The sequence below is a fragment of the Blennius ocellaris genome (genome assembly GCF_963422515.1).
Source record: "Blennius ocellaris genome assembly, contig: SCAFFOLD_63, whole genome shotgun sequence".
In the NCBI taxonomy this organism is placed as follows: Eukaryota; Metazoa; Chordata; class Actinopteri; order Blenniiformes; family Blenniidae; genus Blennius; species Blennius ocellaris.
The window spans coordinates 133,024-153,992 of record NW_027662083.1 but is presented as its reverse complement, the minus strand read 5'-3'; the positions used below and the strand labels follow the sequence as shown (position 1 = coordinate 153,992).

The 20,969-nt window shown below is 54.7% G+C and overlaps 1 protein-coding gene across 1 annotated transcript; it reads left to right on the top strand.

Annotated features, from left to right (window-relative positions):
- The first annotated feature begins 1,787 nt into the window (after positions 1 to 1,787).
- Positions 1,788 to 20,619, top strand: LOC308144116 (sushi domain-containing protein 6). The gene is made up of 5 exons (XM_080521232.1): positions 1,788 to 1,964; positions 4,814 to 4,917; positions 16,946 to 17,149; positions 19,458 to 19,599; positions 19,713 to 20,619. Exons 2-5 carry the CDS (start codon positions 4,827 to 4,829, stop codon positions 19,993 to 19,995), a joined length of 720 nt encoding a protein of 239 aa, XP_080377358.1. The 5' UTR covers positions 1,788 to 1,964; positions 4,814 to 4,826; the 3' UTR covers positions 19,996 to 20,619.
- The last annotated feature ends 350 nt before the right edge of the window (positions 20,620 to 20,969 follow it).

The following is a 20,969-nucleotide window of genomic DNA, read 5'->3' as shown; positions in this document are numbered from 1 at the left end:
CAGCGACTGTTTTTGTCTCAACGTCGGTTTATTTTGCGTGTCGGCGTTGACGATCCTGTCGCCGCGAGAAACTGACACACTGTGTCTTAAAAGGACTTTTAACTTTAATTGATTTAACTCAATAATTTAAAGTCTGAATAGGAAAAGAAAAACCAGTTGGTGTCAAACTCGCCCTGCGACCTTTGACCCCCTCTATAGTGACTCACCGAACATTTGACCCTGTTTTAGTTGTATTTGACACACAGACACTTTCGGAATGATTTCTAACACTTTTGTTAAAAAAGGCACAGCTAAAATGGGAGTAAATACTTAAAACCACAAGGAAATGGGGGGGAAAAGCTGCTTAAGCAACTTTAAAAAAAAAACAACTAAAATTACTAGAATTTCAAACCGAAAAAGTTTACAAATCAGGAAAAACACACAGAACTACTTTTTTCAAAAAAGAGCCAAAATGACAAACCCTTAAAAACAGTAGGTTGAAAATTAAAAACGGCTGCAAAAGTGTTGAAAAGTTTCTGCTTGTATATTTAAAACTTCAGAAGCATCAGAGCCTCATTCTAAAGGTTTAAATGTGTTTTGGGTCTCCAGGTTAATTTAGTTTAGTTAGTTTGGTTTAGTTAGCTTGGTTTAGTCAGAGCCGAGAATCAAACCCAGCTTCCTTTAAGGCACCGACCAACTTACCACGACTTCCCGCCAAAATAAGACGTCTTGTATTCTGGTGCCAAGTTCCTGTAAGCAGGCGTTGCGATCGTCTGACGTGTGGTTGAGGTGGAAGGAAAACAGTGGAGTGGTTACGCCCCCGGTTTCCCATTCAGAACTTTTTTTATTTTCTGAACAAGTTTACAACTAAAAATAAAAGAAGTTGAGCATTTGCTTATATATATATTATTTTTTCATCACACAACTAAAAACTAAAAATGTCTATACACTTTATAATGTCACTGTACATGCAATTACAAGTATGGATTGTTATATGTACATGTAGTACACACACACACACACACAGCATATAAATATATGTCAGATGAGTATAATATAAGTATCATTTCTTCAGGTTGTTTTTACATCTCAAACTATATCCCTGATATTTCATTTTGAAGTGATACGCACAGTACATGTACTGACAGAAGTACTTTTGTATTTGTTTTTATGCGTGTAAATCACTGAATGACATGTTCGCAAATATCACTGAATAAATTGTCTTTTTCGTGGAGTTGAGTTTGGAGTAATTCTGTCAAATCAATGGACGTCAACGGAATGTCCCCAGAAGGTAAGAAGATCAACACGTGTGTATTTGTGTTTGCCTCTGACACACACACGTGTTGGATGTGAGGCCGGGGTTGTGCTCCACAGGTACAAACGTCAAAATAAAAGTATCGAGGTTAGTGTGAATAATAGTGCAGTAGGACTTCTTCTACAACACGATTTGGATTATTCATAGGGGAATCTGTATTTACAGCTTTCGCTTTTTTTAATAGTTGTCAGTTGCATATTTGTTAGAATATCTTGTGTAACTCCGACGCAAATAAATTGCTTTTTACCTTTTAAACTTTTGTCTTCGTGGTAAATGTGGTGCTGGACGTCAATGGTCCCCAGAACGAGCGAAAGGCAGGAACGTGTGTGTGCTCGGGGAGCGCTTCCAGAACGCGACGGAGCTGCGCGGGTGGGCGGTGCTGAGCGGCCGCGGCGGCCAATGGGAAGCGCCGCGGCCGCTCTCGGGCCCAGCTGATGGGTGAGTCAGCGGAGGGCGGGGTGGAGGTGCCACTTGTTGCTGAGCAGGAGCAGCGACCGTCAGCTGGCCGCGGAGCTCCGGTCCGTGTCCCCGTCCCTCCGACCGCCGCCGCCGGGGAAGAGACGCAGGAAGCCGCCGCCGCCGCTGCTGCTGCTCCTCCATCACCCCCACCCCATCCCCACCCCCACCCCCACCCTCTCCATCGCCACCGGCTGCTTCGGTTTCCGCTCAGGTGAGACGATTATTACCGAATAACGGAGCGGCGGGGAGGTTTTCACCGGCTTCCCCGCACGTACACCACCCTGGACGGGTGGAGGAAGGGGGGGGGGGGGTTGGGGGGGCTCAGCCTCCCTGGATGATCAGTTAACATCCGGGTTATAGAGCATCTTCCTCCCTCCGACTGGCCTCGAACGTCTAATCTTTTTTTTTTTATTCCCACGTTATTGGGAAACCGTCTTTATCACCTGTGACGTCACACTTGAGCTTCTGTCGTCAAGGTTGTTGAGTTTTTAATTCTAATACTAAAATGTGATTTACTGGCTTCATGTTACTGTTTTATCTAATGACTGATCGAGAATGACTTCATAGTGTGTGGGTGTGTGTGTGCGTGCGTTTGCGTGTGTGTATGCATGTGTATGTGTGCGCGCGCATGCAGAGTCCAGAGCTGTTTGTCCTCTGATGGTACCTGTACATGATTAACCTGCTGCAGTCTGAGACCACATGAGGACAGGTGAATGTGTGTGTGTGTGTGTGTGTTTGCGTGTGTGTATGTGTGTGTATGCGTGCGCGGAGTCCTCTGATGGTACCTGTACATGATTAACCTGCTGCAATCTGACCACATTAGGACAGGTGTGTGTGTGTGTGTGTGTGTGTGTGTGTGTGTGTGTGTGTGTGTGTGTGTGTGTGTGTGTGTGTCCACCCCGCCACCAGAGGGAGCCGGGCCGCATTATGATGGAAACTGTTACTGGGACTCGTCCACGTTGTCATGGAAACTCAAGGTGGGAGGGGAGGATGGGTGGGGGGACTCTCTCCGGGGGTCCCCGGTTCGATTCCAGGTTCAGGGATCGTCTTCTGCTTTGCTCACAGGCTGATGGAAACGCGTTGAGGTGCCCAGGATGTGGCGTTCTCCACCCTCTCCACCCTCCACAGCTGTTTACCACCACAAAACCCTGCCTGAGGCGGCGACCCTGATCTCGCTTTTATTTTGAAAAGTAATGTTTGGTTTTGAACAAACGCAGCTGCAGAACGAGAGATTGTATTTATTTACTTCAGATCCAAACTGTTTGTCGCCTTTTTCCAGCTTCACAAACATTTTACAGCAGAAGTTCTAATATCAGACGTGATGAGTCAGACCTCCCACGCTCTGTGTGTGTGTGTGTGTGTGTGTGTGTGTGTGTGTGTGTGTGTGTGTGTGTGTGTGTGTGTGTGTGTGTGTGTGTGTGTGTGTGTGTGTGTGTTGGCGGCGCCAGCAGCTTGAAGGTCAGAGCAGCGAGGCGATAGATTCACTCCGAGGTTCCAGTCGTAGAACGAAGAGGAACCGAGGGACTAAAATAACAGGAACTGCTGAGGTCCAAACGTACGTCTATAGAAACGTGTCAGTAGATCACATGTGTGGATCTGGAGCGGCGGTTTGCAGCGATATTGGCTAAGTTGCATTAGCGATATTGGCTAAGTTGCATTAGCAATGTTGGTGAAGTTGCATTAGCAATGTTGAAGTATGCATTAGCGATATTGGCTAAGTTGCATTAGCAATGTTGGTGAAGTTGCATTAGCAATGTTGAAGTTGCATTAGCGATATTGGTGAAATATCATTAACAATGTTGGTTAAGTTGCATTAGCAATGTTGGTTAAGTTGCATTAGCAATGTTGGTGAAGTTGCATTAGCAATGTTGAAGTTGCATTAGCAATGTTGGTGAAATGTCATTAACAATGTTGGTTAAGTTGCATTAGCGATATTGGCTAAGTTGCATTTGCAGTGTTGGTGAAGTTGAAATTAGCAATGTTGAAGTTGCATTAGCGATATTGGTGAAATATCATTAAAGGTATACAGGAGGATTTTCAGGAATTTTAGGAAAGAACCGCCCTCTCCACCGTTTGAAAAAAATGCGCATGCGCAACGCTGTACCTGCTCCCGAGACGGAACGCCTACTAGAACGTGTGCGAGAGACGTGCACGAGCCCAGTTCTCCTCGTGCACGCTCTGTTTACAAGTCACAAGTCGGCATCGCTCACATAAGCTCACTTTACAAGAAGATTTGCACCAGAGGTGGTGAAACTGTGTAAAAATGTCCCAGAATAATGCGTCGGGTCGGCCACCGGCATGATGAGAACCGTGTGGAGTGAGCTGCGTGCAGGGACGAGCACGTACGACGGGCTTACGTCATATATCACCAGAATGATTGACAATTGGGAGGACCAGTTATTTTGATGATCCACCCGGAAGAAGAAAATCCTCTACTATACCTTTAACAATGTTGGTGAAGTTGCATTAGCAATGTTGAAGTTGCATTAGCAATGTTGGTGAAATGTCATTAACAATGTTGGTTAAGTTGCATTAGCAATGTTGGTGAAGTTGCATTAGCAATGTTGGTGAAGTTGCATTAGCAATGTTGGTGAAGTTGCATTAGCAATGTTGGTGAAATATCATTAACAATGTTGGTTAAGTTGCATTAGCTACATTGGTGAAGTTGCATTAGCAATGTTGGTGAAATATCATTAACAATGTTGGTTAAGTTGCATTAGCTACATTGGTGAAGTTGCATTAGCAATGTTGGTGAAATATCATTAACAATGTTGGTTAAGTTGCATTAACAATGTTGGTTAAGTTGCATTAGCTACATTGGTGAAGTTGCATTAGCAATGTTGGTGAAATATCATTAACAATGTTGGTTAAGTTGCATTAGTGATATTGGTGAAGTTTGGTGACGTGTGTGTGTGTGTGTGTGTGTGTGTGTGTGTGTGTGTGTGTGTGTGTGTGTGTGTGTGTGTGTGTGTGTGTGTGTGTGTGTGTGTGTGTGTGTGTGTGTGAGTGAGCAATGTGTTCCCCCTCTGACTCCGCCCCCTCCCCCTGTGATGTCATCAGGACTCCTGGTTTGATGTCGTCCTCGGTCCCGGTTGCCCGGCTGTGTGGACGCGTCAGTCTGGTGTGTGCGCTGCTGCTGGCGGCGGCGCCGCTCCTCGCCGCAGGTACCGTCTGACCGCCGCCGCCACCACACCGTCACCACGTCGTCACCATGCCGTCACCGTCACCACGACGTCACCACGACGTCACCACACCGTCACCACGTCGTCACCACGCCGTCACCACGACGTCACCACACCCTCACCACGTCGTCACCACGCCGTCACCACACCGTCACCACGTCGTCACCACGCCGTCACCACGACGTCACCACACCCTCACCACACCGTCACCATGACGTCACCACGCCGTCATCACACCGTCACCACACCATCACCACACCTTCACCACACCGTCTGACCGCTGCCATCACCATGACGTCACCACACCCTCACCATGACGTCACCACACCCTCACCATGACGTCACCACACCCTCACCACACCGTCACCACACCATCACCACGCCGTCACCACACCGTCACCACGCCGTCACCACACCGTCACCACGTCGTCACCACGACGTCACCACGCCGTCACCACACCGTCACCACGTCGTCACCACGCCGTCACCACGCCGTCACCACACCGTCACCACACCGTCACCACGTCGTCACCATGACGTCACCACACCGTCACCACAACGTCACCACACCGTCACCACGTCGTCACCATGACGTCACCACACCGTCACCACAACGTCACCACACCGTCACCACGCCGTCACCACACCGTCACCACGTCGTCACCACGCCGTCACCACGACGTCACCACACCGTCACCACACCGTCACCACGTCGTCACCATGACGTCACCACACCGTCACCACAACGTCACCACACCTTCACCACACCGTCACTACGCCGTCACCACACCCTCACCACACCTTCACCACACCACACCGTCACCACGTCGTCACCATGACGTCACCACACCCTCACCATGACGTCACCACACCTTCACCACACCGTCACCACGACGTCACCACACCCTCACTACACCGTCACCACGCCGTCACCACGACGTCACCACACCCTCACCATGACGTCACCACACCGTCACCACACCCTCACCACACCGTCACCACACCCTCACCACACCGTCACCACGCTGTCACCATGACGTCACCACACCGTCACCACACCGTCTGACCGCTGCCGTCACCATGACGTCACCACACCCTCACCACACCGTCACCACGTTGTCACCACACCGTCACCACGCCGTCACCACGTCGTCACCACACCGTCACCACGTCGTCACCACGCCGTCACCACACCGTCACCACGACGTCACCACACCGTCACTACGCCATCACCACACCCTCACCACACCGTCACCACACCCTCACCACACCTTCACCACACCACACCACGCCGTCACCATGACGTCACCACACCCTCACCATGACGTCACCACACCTTTACCACGCCGTCACCACACCGTCACTACACCGTCACCACGACGTCATCACACCCTCACCACACCGTCACCACACCATCACCACACCCTCACCACACCGTCTGACCGCTGCCGTCACCATGACGTCACCACACCCTCACCACACCGTCACCACGTCGTCACCACACCCTCACCACGCCGTCACCATGACGTCACCACAACGTCACCACACCTTCACCACACCGTCACCACACCACACCGTCACCACGTCGTCACCATGACGTCACCACACCCTCACCATGACGTCACCACACCTTCACCACACCGTCACCACACCATCACCACACCGTCACCACGACGTCACCACACCCTCACCACACCGTCACCACACCGTCACTACACCGTCACCATGACGTCATCACACCCTCACCACACCCTCACCACACCCTCACCACACCGTCACCACACCGTCTGACCGCTGCCGTCACCATGACGTCACCACACCGTCACCACACCGTCACCACGTCGTCACCACATCGTCACCACACCGTCACCACGCCGTCACCATGACGTCACCACACCGTCACCACACCGTCACCACGTCGTCACCACGTCGTCACCACGCCGTCACCATGACGTCACCACGACGTCACCACACCGTCACCACACCGTCACCACGCCGTCACCATGACGTCACCACACCCTCACCACACCGTCACCACACCGTCTGACCGCTGCCGTCACCATGACGTCACCACACCATCACCACGTCGTCACCACACCGTCACCACGCCGTCACCACACCGTCACCACGCCGTCACCACACCTTCACCACACCGTCACTACGCCATCACCACACCCTCACCATGACGTCACCACACCGTCACCACGCCGTCACCACACCGTCACCACACCACACCACGCCGTCACCACACCGTCACCATACCGTCACCACACCGTCACCACGCCGTCACCACACCGTCACCACGTCGTCACCACGACGTCACCACGCCGTCACCACGTCGTCACCACGTCGTCACCACGCCGTCACCACGCCGTCACCACACCGTCACCACGTCGTCACCACGACGTCACCACACCGTCACCACACCGTCACCACGTCGTCACCATGACGTCACCACACCGTCACCACAACGTCACCACACCTTCACCACACCGTCACTACGCCGTCACCACACCCTCACCACACCTTCACCACACCACACCGTCACCACGTCGTCACCATGACGTCACCACACCCTCACCATGACGTCACCACACCTTCACCACACCGTCACCACGACGTCACCACACCCTCACTACACCGTCACCACGCCGTCACCACGACGTCACCACACCCTCACCATGACGTCACCACACCGTCACCACACCCTCACCACACCGTCACCACACCCTCACCACACCGTCACCACGCTGTCACCATGACGTCACCACACGTCACCACACCGTCTGACCGCTGCCGTCACCATGACGTCACCACACCCTCACCACACCGTCACCACGTTGTCACCACACCGTCACCACGCCGTCACCACGTCGTCACCACACCGTCACCACGTCGTCACCACACCGTCACCACGACGTCACCACACCGTCACTACGCCATCACCACACCCTCACCACACCGTCACCACACCCTCACCACACCTTCACCACACCACACCACGCCGTCACCATGACGTCACCACACCCTCACCATGACGTCACCACACCTTTACCACACCGTCACCACGCCGTCACCACACCGTCACTACACCGTCACCACGACGTCATCACACCCTCACCACACCGTCACCACACCATCACCACACCCTCACCACACCGTCTGACCGCTGCCGTCACCATGACGTCACCACACCCTCACCACACCGTCACCACGTCGTCACCACACCCTCACCACGCCGTCACCATGACGTCACCACAACGTCACCACACCACACCGTCACCACGTCGTCACCATGACGTCACCTACACCCTCACCATGACGTCACCACACCCTTCACACACACCGTCACCACACCATCACCACACCGTCACCACGACGTCACCACACCCTCACCACACCGTCACCACACCGTCACTACACCGTCACCACGACGTCACCACACCCTCACCACACCGTCACCACACCGTCACTACACCGTCACCATGACGTCACCACACCTTCACCACACCGTCACCACACCATCACCACACCGTCACCACGACGTCACCACACCCTCACCACACCGTCACCACACCGTCACTACACCGTCACCACGACGTCACCACACCCTCACCACACCGTCACCACACCGTCACTACACCGTCACCATGACGTCATCACACCCTCACCACACCCTCACCACACCCTCACCACACCGTCACCACACCGTCTGACCGCTGCCGTCACCATGACGTCACCACACCGTCACCACACCGTCACCACGTCGTCACCACATCGTCACCACACCGTCACCACGCCGTCACCATGACGTCACCACACCGTCACCACACCGTCACCACGTCGTCACCACGTCGTCACCACGCCGTCACCATGACGTCACCACGACGTCACCACACCGTCACCACACCGTCACCACGCCGTCACCATGACGTCACCACACCCTCACCACACCGTCACCACACCGTCTGACCGCTGCCGTCACCATGACGTCACCACACCGTCACCACACCGTCACCACGTCGTCACCACATCGTCACCACACCGTCACCACGCCGTCACCATGACGTCACCACACCGTCACCACACCGTCACCACGTCGTCACCACGTCGTCACCACGCCGTCACCATGACGTCACCACGACGTCACCACACCGTCACCACACCGTCACCACGCCGTCACCATGACGTCACCACACCCTCACCACACCGTCACCACACCGTCTGACCGCTGCCGTCACCATGACGTCACCACACCATCACCACGTCGTCACCACACCGTCACCACGCCGTCACCACACCGTCACCACGCCGTCACCACACCTTCACCACACCGTCACTACGCCATCACCACACCCTCACCATGACGTCACCACACCGTCACCACGCCGTCACCACACCGTCACCACACCACACCACGCCGTCACCACACCGTCACCATACCGTCACCACACCGTCACCACGCCGTCACCACACCGTCACCACGTCGTCACCACGACGTCACCACGCCGTCACCACACCGTCACCACGTCGTCACCACGCCGTCACCACGCCGTCACCACACCGTCACCACGTCGTCACCACACCGTCACCACACCGTCACCACGTCGTCACCATGACGTCACCACACCGTCACCACAACGTCACCACACCTTCACCACACCGTCACTACGCCGTCACCACACCCTCACCACACCTTCACCACACCACACCGTCACCACGTCGTCACCATGACGTCACCACACCCTCACCATGACGTCACCACACCTTCACCACACCGTCACCACGACGTCACCACACCCTCACCACGCCGTCACCACGACGTCACCACACCCTCACCATGACGTCACCACACCGTCACCACACCCTCACCACACCGTCACCACACCCTCACCACACCGTCACCACGCTGTCACCATGACGTCACCACACCGTCACCACACCGTCTGACCGCTGCCGTCACCATGACGTCACCACACCCTCACCACACCGTCACCACGTTGTCACCACACCGTCACCACGCCGTCACCACGTCGTCACCACACCGTCACCACGTCGTCACCACACCGTCACCACGACGTCACCACACCGTCACTACGCCATCACCACACCCTCACCACACCGTCACCACACCCTCACCACACCTTCACCACACCACACCACGCCGTCACCATGACGTCACCACACCCTCACCATGACGTCACCACACCTTTACCACACCGTCACCACGCCGTCACCACACCGTCACTACACCGTCACCACGACGTCATCACACCCTCACCACACCGTCACCACACCATCACCACACCCTCACCACACCGTCTGACCGCTGCCGTCACCATGACGTCACCACACCCTCACCACACCGTCACCACGTCGTCACCACACCCTCACCACGCCGTCACCATGACGTCACCACACCTTCACCACACCGTCACCACACCACACCGTCACCACGTCGTCACCATGACGTCACCACACCCTCACCATGACGTCACCACACCTTCACCACACCGTCACCACACCATCACCACACCGTCACCACGACGTCACCACACCCTCACCACACCGTCACCACACCGTCACTACACCGTCACCACGACGTCACCACACCCTCACCACACCGTCACCACACCGTCACTACACCGTCACCATGACGTCACCACACCTTCACCACACCGTCACCACACCATCACCACACCGTCACCACGACGTCACCACACCCTCACCACACCGTCACCACACCGTCACTACACCGTCACCACGACGTCACCACACCCTCACCACACCGTCACCACACCGTCACTACACCGTCACCATGACGTCATCACACCCTCACCACACCCTCACCACACCCTCACCACACCGTCACCACACCGTCTGACCGCTGCCGTCACCATGACGTCACCACACCGTCACCACGTCGTCACCACATCGTCACCACACCGTCACCACGCCGTCACCATGACGTCACCACACCGTCACCACACCGTCACCACGTCGTCACCACGTCGTCACCACGCCGTCACCATGACGTCACCACGACGTCACCACACCGTCACCACACCGTCACCACGCCGTCACCATGACGTCACCACACCCTCACCACACCGTCACCACACCGTCTGACCGCTGCCGTCACCATGACGTCACCACACCATCACCACGTCGTCACCACACCGTCACCACGCCGTCACCACACCGTCACCACGCCGTCACCACACCTTCACCACACCGTCACTACGCCATCACCACACCCTCACCATGACGTCACCACACCGTCACCACGCCGTCACCACACCGTCACCACACCACACCACGCCGTCACCACACCGTCACCATACCGTCACCACACCGTCACCACGCCGTCACCACACCGTCACCACGTCGTCACCACGACGTCACCACGCCGTCACCACACCGTCACCACGTCGTCACCACGCCGTCACCACGCCGTCACCACACCGTCACCACGTCATCACCACGACGTCACCACACCGTCACCACACCGTCACCACGACGTCACCACACCGTCACCACACCGTCACCACGTCGTCACCATGACGTCACCACACCGTCACCACAACGTCACCACACCTTCACCACACCGTCACTACGCCGTCACCACACCCTCACCACACCTTCACCACACCACACCGTCACCACGTCGTCACCATGACGTCACCACACCCTCACCATGACGTCACCACACCTTCACCACACCGTCACCACGACGTCACCACACCCTCACTACACCGTCACCACGCCGTCACCACGACGTCACCACACCCTCACCATGACGTCACCACACCGTCACCACACCCTCACCACACCGTCACCACACCCTCACCACACCGTCACCACGCTGTCACCATGACGTCACCACACCGTCACCACACCGTCTGACCGCTGCCGTCACCATGACGTCACCACACCCTCACCACACCGTCACCACGTTGTCACCACACCGTCACCACGCCGTCACCACGTCGTCACCACACCGTCACCACGTCGTCACCACGCCGTCACCACACCGTCACCACGACGTCACCACACCGTCACTACGCCATCACCACACCCTCACCACACCGTCACCACACCCTCACCACACCTTCACCACACCACACCACGCCGTCACCATGACGTCACCACACCCTCACCATGACGTCACCACACCTTTACCACGCCGTCACCACACCGTCACTACACCGTCACCACGACGTCATCACACCCTCACCACACCGTCACCACACCATCACCACACCCTCACCACACCGTCTGACCGCTGCCGTCACCATGACGTCACCACACCCTCACCACACCGTCACCACGTCGTCACCACACCCTCACCACGCCGTCACCATGACGTCACCACAACGTCACCACACCTTCACCACACCGTCACCACACCACACCGTCACCACGTCGTCACCATGACGTCACCACACCCTCACCATGACGTCACCACACCTTCACCACACCGTCACCACACCATCACCACACCGTCACCACGACGTCACCACACCCTCACCACACCGTCACCACACCGTCACTACACCGTCACCACGACGTCACCACACCCTCACCACACCGTCACCACACCGTCACTACACCGTCACCATGACGTCATCACACCCTCACCACACCCTCACCACACCCTCACCACACCGTCACCACACCGTCTGACCGCTGCCGTCACCATGACGTCACCACACCGTCACCACACCGTCACCACGTCGTCACCACATCGTCACCACACCGTCACCACGCCGTCACCATGACGTCACCACACCGTCACCACACCGTCACCACGTCGTCACCACGTCGTCACCACGCCGTCACCATGACGTCACCACGACGTCACCACACCGTCACCACACCGTCACCACGCCGTCACCATGACGTCACCACACCCTCACCACACCGTCACCACACCGTCTGACCGCTGCCGTCACCATGACGTCACCACACCATCACCACGTCGTCACCACACCGTCACCACGCCGTCACCACACCGTCACCACGCCGTCACCACACCTTCACCACACCGTCACTACGCCATCACCACACCCTCACCATGACGTCACCACACCGTCACCACGCCGTCACCACACCGTCACCACACCACACCACGCCGTCACCACACCGTCACCATACCGTCACCACGTCGTCACCATGACGTCACCACACCCTCACCATGACGTCACCACACCTTAACCACACCGTCACCACGCCGTCACTACACCGTCACCACGACGTCACCACACCGTCACTACACCGTCACCACGCCGTCACCATGACGTGACCACACCGTCACCACGCCGTCACCATGACGTCACCACGCCGTCACCATGACGTCATCACACCCTCACCACACCCTCACCACACCGTCTGACCGCTGTCGTCACCATGACGTCACCACACCCTCACCACACCATCACCACGCCGTCACCATGACGTCACCACACCCTCACCACACCCTCACCACACCGTCACCACGACGTCACTACACCTTCACCACACCGTCACTACGCCATCACCACACCCTCACCACACCGTCACCACACCCTCACCACACCTTCGCCGTCACCACACCGTCACCATGACGTCACCACACCCTCACCATGACGTCACCATACCTTCACCACACCGTCACCACGACGTCACCATACCTTCACCACACCGTCACCACGACGTCACCACACCGTCACTACACCGTCACCACGCCGTCACCATGACGTCACCACACCGTCACCACGCCGTCACCATGACGTCACCACACCCTCACCACGCCGTCACTACGCCATCACCACACCCTCACCACACCGTCACCACGACGTCACCTCGCCTTCACCACACCGTCACCACGACGTCACCACACCGTCACTACACCGTCACCACGCCGTCACCATGACGTCACCACACCCTCACCACGCCGTCACCATGACGTCATCACACCCTCACCACACCGTCACTACGCCATCACCACACCCTCACCACACCGTCACCACGACGTCACCACGCCGTCACCACACCGTCACTACACCGTCACCACGACGTCATCACACCCTCACCACACCGTCACCACACCATCACCACACCCTCACCACACCGTCTGACCGCTGCCGTCACCATGACGTCACCACACCCTCACCACACCGTCACCACGTCGTCACCACACCCTCACCACGTCGTCACCACACCCTCACCACGCCGTCACCATGACGTCACCACAACGTCACCACACCTTCACCACACCGTCACCACACCACACCGTCACCACGTCGTCACCATGACGTCACCACACCCTCACCATGACGTCACCACACCTTCACCACACCGTCACCACACCATCACCACACCGTCACCACGACGTCACCACACCCTCACCACACCGTCACCACACCGTCACTACACCGTCACCACGACGTCACCACACCCTCACCACACCGTCACCACACCGTCACTACACCGTCACCATGACGTCATCACACCCTCACCACACCCTCACCACACCGTCACCACACCGTCTGACCGCTGCCGTCACCATGACGTCACCACACCGTCACCACACCGTCACCACGTCGTCACCACGTCGTCACCACATCGTCACCACACCGTCACCACGCTGTCACCATGACGTCACCACACCGTCACCACACCGTCACCACGTCGTCACCACGTCGTCACCACGACGTCACCACGACGTCACCACGACGTCACCACACCGTCACCACACCGTCACCACACCCTCACCACGCCGTCACCATGACGTCACCATGCCGTCACCACACCCTCACCACACCGTCACCACACCGTCTGACCGCTGCCGTCACCATGACGTCACCACACCATCACCACGTCGTCACCACACCGTCACCACGCCGTCACCACACCGTCACCACGCCGTCACCACACCTTCACCACACCGTCACTACGCCATCACCACACCCTCACCATGACGTCACCACACCGTCACCACGCCGTCACCACACCGTCACCACACCACACCACGCCGTCACCACACCGTCACCATACCGTCACCACGTCGTCACCATGACGTCACCACACCCTCACCATGACGTCACCACACCTTAACCACACCGTCACCACGCCGTCACTACACCGTCACCACGACGTCACCACACCGTCACTACACCGTCACCACGCCGTCACCATGACGTGACCACACCGTCACCACGCCGTCACCATGACGTCACCACGCCGTCACCATGACGTCATCACACCCTCACCACACCGTCTGACCGCTGTCGTCACCACGACGTCACCACACCCTCACCACACCATCACCACGCCGTCACCATGACGTCACCACACCCTCACCACACCCTCACCACACCGTCACCACGACGTCACTACACCTTCACCACACCGTCACTACGCCATCACCACACCCTCACCACACCCTCACCACACCCTCACCACACCTTCGCCGTCACCACACCGTCACCACGTCGTCACCATGACGTCACCACACCCTCACCATGACGTCACCATACCTTCACCACACCGTCACCACGACGTCACCATACCTTCACCACACCGTCACCACGACGTCACCACACCGTCACTACACCGTCACCACGCCGTCACCATGACGTCACCACACCCTCACCACGCCGTCACCATGACGTCATCACACCCTCACCACACCGTCACTACGCCATCACCACACCCTCACCACACCGTCACCACGACGTCACCTCGCCTTCACCGCACCGTCACCACACCTTCATTACACCATCACCACACCTTCATCACACCTTCACTACACCTTCATTACACCCTCACCACACCGTCACCACACCGTCACTACACCGTCATCACACCCTCACCACACCCTCACCACACCGTCACCACACCGTCTGACCGCTGCCGTCACCATGACGTCACCACACCGTCACCACGTCGTCACCACATCGTCACCACACCGTCACCACACCGTCACCACGCTGTCACCATGACGTCACCACACCGTCACCACGTCGTCACCACGTCGTCACCACGTCGTCACCACGTCGTCACCACGCCGTCACCACGCCGTCACCATGACGTCACCACGACGTCACCACACCGTCACCACGCCGTCACCACGCCGTCACCATGACGTCACCACGCCGTCACCATGACGTCATCACACGCTCACCACACCGTCACCACACCGTCTGACCGCTGCCGTCACCACACCGTCACTACACCGTCACCACGCCGTCACCATGACGTCATCACACCCTCACCACACCGTCACTACGCCATCACCACACCCTCACCACACCGTCACCACGACGTCACCTCGCCTTCACCGCACCGTCACCACACCTTCATTACACCATCACCACACCTTCATCACACCTTCACTACACCTTCATTACACCTTCACCACACCTTCACGACGCCATCACCACACCTTCACGACGCCATCACCACACCTTCACCACACCATCACCACACCTTCACCACACCTTCACCACACCATCACTACGCCCTCACCACGCCATCACCACACCGTCACCACACCTTCACCACACCGTCACCACGCCTTCACCACGCCTTCACCACACCGTCACCACACCGTCACCACACCGTCACTACGCCATCACCACACCGTCACCACACCGTCACCACACCTTCACCACGCCTTCACCACACCGTCACCACGCTGTCACTACGCCATCATCACACCGTCACCACACCGTCACCACACCGTCACCACACCATCACCACACCGTCACCACACCGTCACCACACCGTCACTACGCCATCATCACACCGTCACCACACCGTCACCACACCATCACCACACCATCACCACACCATCACCACACCTTCACCACACTGTCACCACACCGTCACCACACCGTCACCACACCGTCACCACACTGTCACCACACCGTCACCACATCTTCATCACACCGTCACCACGCCATCGCTACGCCATCACCATGTCGTCACCACACCTGTGTGTGTGTGTGTGTGTGCGCCCCTGCAGGCAGACTGTTGAACTGCACCCACCCTCTGGTTCCTGAACATGGCGGCTTCCGCTGCGACCCGTCGCCGTGCCGCGGGTTCCACCACAAGAGCTCCATCCGGTTCTTCTGCGAGCCGGGGTACCACATCAGCAACCGGGTGCCGGTGTCCAGCTGCCGCCACGGGCGGTGGCAGCCGCCCATCCCCACCTGCATCTCCGTCAAAGGTGAGCCGCTACGGCGACACGCCGCCACCAGGTGTCACTGTGTGACCGCAGAATGCTGCTACGGCACCGAGGAAAAACCACCGTCGCTGCCGGACGGGCGTCAAACTACACGGCGTCGCAAGCAGGAAGAGACGCGGCGGAATTTAAAGTTAAGGTTGTTAAAATGCGCGGCAGGAAGTAGAAAGCGAAAACTCTGAGGGAGACCAAGGAGGATAATCCCGGGATCAAAGCTCAATTCACAGAAGGTTCTGGACCTGGATTATCGACACTGCAGTTAATCTGGGACAAACGTGAAACAGACCGGGTTGGTTCCTATTCGACAGATGTGAGTAATAATCCAGGAAACATTAATAATCCAGGAAACATTAATAATCCATAAAAATTTTATAATCCAGGAAACTTTAATAATCCAGGAAACATTAATAATCCAAGAAACAATCATAATCCAAGAAACAATAATAATCCAGGAAACTTTAATAATCCAGGAAATATTAGTAATCCAAGAAACAATAATAATCCAGGACACATTCATAGTCCAGGAAACAATAATAATCTCGGAAACATTAATAATCCAGGAAATAATAATAATCCAGCAAACTTTAATAATCCAGGAAACTTCAATAATCCAGGAAACAATAATAATCTCGGAAACATTAATAATCCAGGAAACAATAATAATACAGCAAACTTTAATAATCCAGGAAACATTCATAATCCAGGAAACTTCAATAATCCAGGAAACAATAATAATCTCGGAAACATTAATAATCCAGGAAACAATAATAATCCAGGAAACTTTAATAATCCAAGAAACATTAATAATCCAGATTTGAAACATCAATAGTCCAGGAAACCATAATAATCCAGCACACATTAATAATCCAGGAAACCATAATAATCCAGGAAACCATAATAATCCAGGAAACTTTAATAATCCAGGAAACCATAATAATCCAGGACACTATAATAATCCAGGAAACTTTAATAATCCAGGAAACCATAATAATCCAGGAAAGTGACAGCTAATGGCCCATGCAGTCATCAATCATCCAATAGGAGGCTCGTCTCTATTTGCTTGGTTAAATCCAGGTGGCGACTTTTGTTTTGGCCCAGCAGTATACTTTTATTTTGAAACTCCCTCCATTCCTTTGAAGATTCCCTTTGAACCTGCGTCGTTTGTTTTGGTGGTGGAGTGAAGGAGGAGCTCCGCCTGCTCAGAGCTCGACCTACTTTAGCAGCTTCACCTTCCTCACACCTCCTCCCGCTTCCTCTGTCGCCGTTCACGCAATCGCTCAGCGCAGGAAGTCTCTCCGCCGAGAAAGAGGAAGTGGCGCCGGCGCCGCAGTGACCATGAAAGGTTTCCTGAAACGAGCTGCAGACGCGCCGTCACGCCACAAACAACAGCAAGTGTTGACCCACAATCCTCTGCTTTGCTGGGATTAACTGGGATTAGCTCACTTCAGCACCTATTTGCTAAATTCTCGTTATTGCGACGTCAAAATGACAAATAATACGCATATTGGAAAAGACGGATTCTGATTCGCTGACGACCTCGTCGTGTTCTACGTCTTAATCATCCACAGGAAACGGAGGAAAGTTTAAACCCATGTGGGGAGGAGAGAAAGAACAAAGCCATTTTCTTTTAGTTTTTTCTTTTTCATGTTTTTAGTTTTTAAAGTTCCTTTTTCTCATTTTTCCTGTCTGTTTTATTTTATTTTTAATAAATTTTTTATTTAAATTTTTCAAATTGTTTTCTTTGTTTCCTATATTTTGGTGAAATTTTATTTTTCTTTTCAAGTATGGAATTATTTTTTTTTTTCCTTTACTATTTTATTTTAATTAATTTTTATTTTAAATTTGTTTAACTTATTTTTCTTTATTTTATTTTTCGATTCATTTTTATTTCTAGTTTTAAATGTTTTTTTTTCCTTTGTCTATTTTATTTTATTTTAACTCACTTTTATTTTAAATTTGTTTAACTTATTTTTTCTTTACTTTATTTTTCGATTCATTATTATTTCAAATTTTTGAAATGTTTTTCTTTATTTTCCTTTGTGTACTTTATTTTCTATTTATTTTTATTTTGTTTAACTCTTTGATCTTTTTTTTCTTTGTGTAGTTTATTTCTATTTATTTAGATTTTGTTTAACTCTGATCTTTTTTTTTCCTTTGTGTACTTTATTTCTATTGATTTTGATTTTGTTTAACTCTTTGATCTTTTTTTTTCCTTTGTGTAGTTTATTTTCTATTGATTTTGATTTTGTTTTAGTCTTTGATCTCTTTTTTTTTTTCCCCTGCTCCTCGACAGGCCCCAGTATGAAGAACGAGGACCGGGTGTACGACTCCATGCCGAGCATGGCCACCACGGCGGTGGGCGTGTCCATCTTCCTGCTCACCACCACAGCGTGCCTGGTCGTCAAGTCCCGCCTCTACCCCTGCCAGTCACACAGGTGAGACTCCGCCGCCACCGCAAGTCACTGCGTTTCTTCATTAACGATGTTGGATCCATTAGATTATTTTAATGTTCGGCATTGATTTTAATCCCCCTCCCCCTCCCCCGCAGCAGCCGCCGCTCCTCGGACCAGCTGGACCTGATGGTGGACGGCCTCCCGGTGTCGCTGCCGTCCTACGAGGAGGCGGTGTACGGCAGCTGGGGGCAGCGCCTCCCCCCTTGCTCCTCCCCGGGCCCCACGCAGCTCCTGCTGGCCCAGGAGGCGGCGTCCTGCCGCCACCAGCCTCCATCAGACGGCGGGAACAGCCCCGACAACCCGCCGCCGCCGCCCTACGAGGAGGTGCAGTCGTCGCACCGCAGGGGCCACGCGGCGCACGGCGACAAGGACACCTGATCCGCGGGGGACGCAGGGTTCGAACCCCCCCACCCCTACCCCCCCCCCCTGCAAACACACCTGCCCAGGGGCAAGGCCACACGCCGCACTCTCCTGCACTTTCCCCGGCGGCCGGCGTCGGGACGCGCGGCGCGGCGTGGCGCTCGGAGGAAAACCTCCGGGACTTTAGGAAACGATTGTACAGATTGTTGTGTGAATGTTTGTGATCGAACAATACGAAGAAGGTACAAGTGCCTCTGTGTGTGTGTGTGTGTGTGTGTGTGTGTGTGTGTGTGTGTGTGTGTGTGTGTGTGTGTGTGTGTGTGTGTGTGTGTGTGTGTGTGTGTGTGTGTGTGTGTGTGTGTGTGTGTGTGTGTGTGTGTGTGTGTGTGTGTGTGTGTGTGTGACACGTGTTAATTTCTGCGAGAACGTGCTTGAAAACCAAACGGTCTTTACAAAGAGTGAAGTATTTATTATGAACCTTGACGCTGACTGTGGCTCCTGCAGCGCCGCCTTCAAACACCCCGAATGTATTTTGTTGATTTATTCAAATCTTTTAACGGAGCGTCACATTTACAGGATGATTATTTGTACTTTGTATTGTTGCACAGAATTATACGACAAATAAATGTTTCTTTGTTTGACCCCCTTTGTTGCGGGACTCCTTCGTAGCTCAGGTTTATGCTAATAATCACATTTATGTTTGAAGGGGGCGGAGCCGAGAATCCCCCCCCCCCCCCCCATCTGGTTCAGGTATCGTTCACGTGAAGAAGAAACACGGGCTCACTGATTGGTCCGGACTGAAACCGGAAGTCCCACGGCTTTAGCCCACGGTGGCTAGGCGAGTTAGCTCGTGGCCACAAACAAACCGCGATATAAAGTCTTCAGACCAAATATCAACAACAGACTCCCTCTCTACTTCCTCCTCTCTACTTCCTCCTCTCTACTTCCTCCTCTCTACTTCCTCCTCTCTACTTCCTCCTCTCTACTTCTTC

Excerpts from the sequence above, each read along its gene's own strand:
- LOC308144116 (XM_080521232.1), top strand. The coding sequence starts at position 4,827 with ATGTCGTCCTCGGTCCCGGTTGCCCGGCTGTGTGGACGCGTCAGTCTG. Across the intron at positions 17,150-19,457 it reads CACCTGCATCTCCGTCAAAG|GCCCCAGTATGAAGAACGAG; the intron begins GTGAGCCGCTAC and ends GCTCCTCGACAG. Across the intron at positions 19,600-19,712 it reads TACCCCTGCCAGTCACACAG|CAGCCGCCGCTCCTCGGACC; the intron begins GTGAGACTCCGC and ends CCTCCCCCGCAG.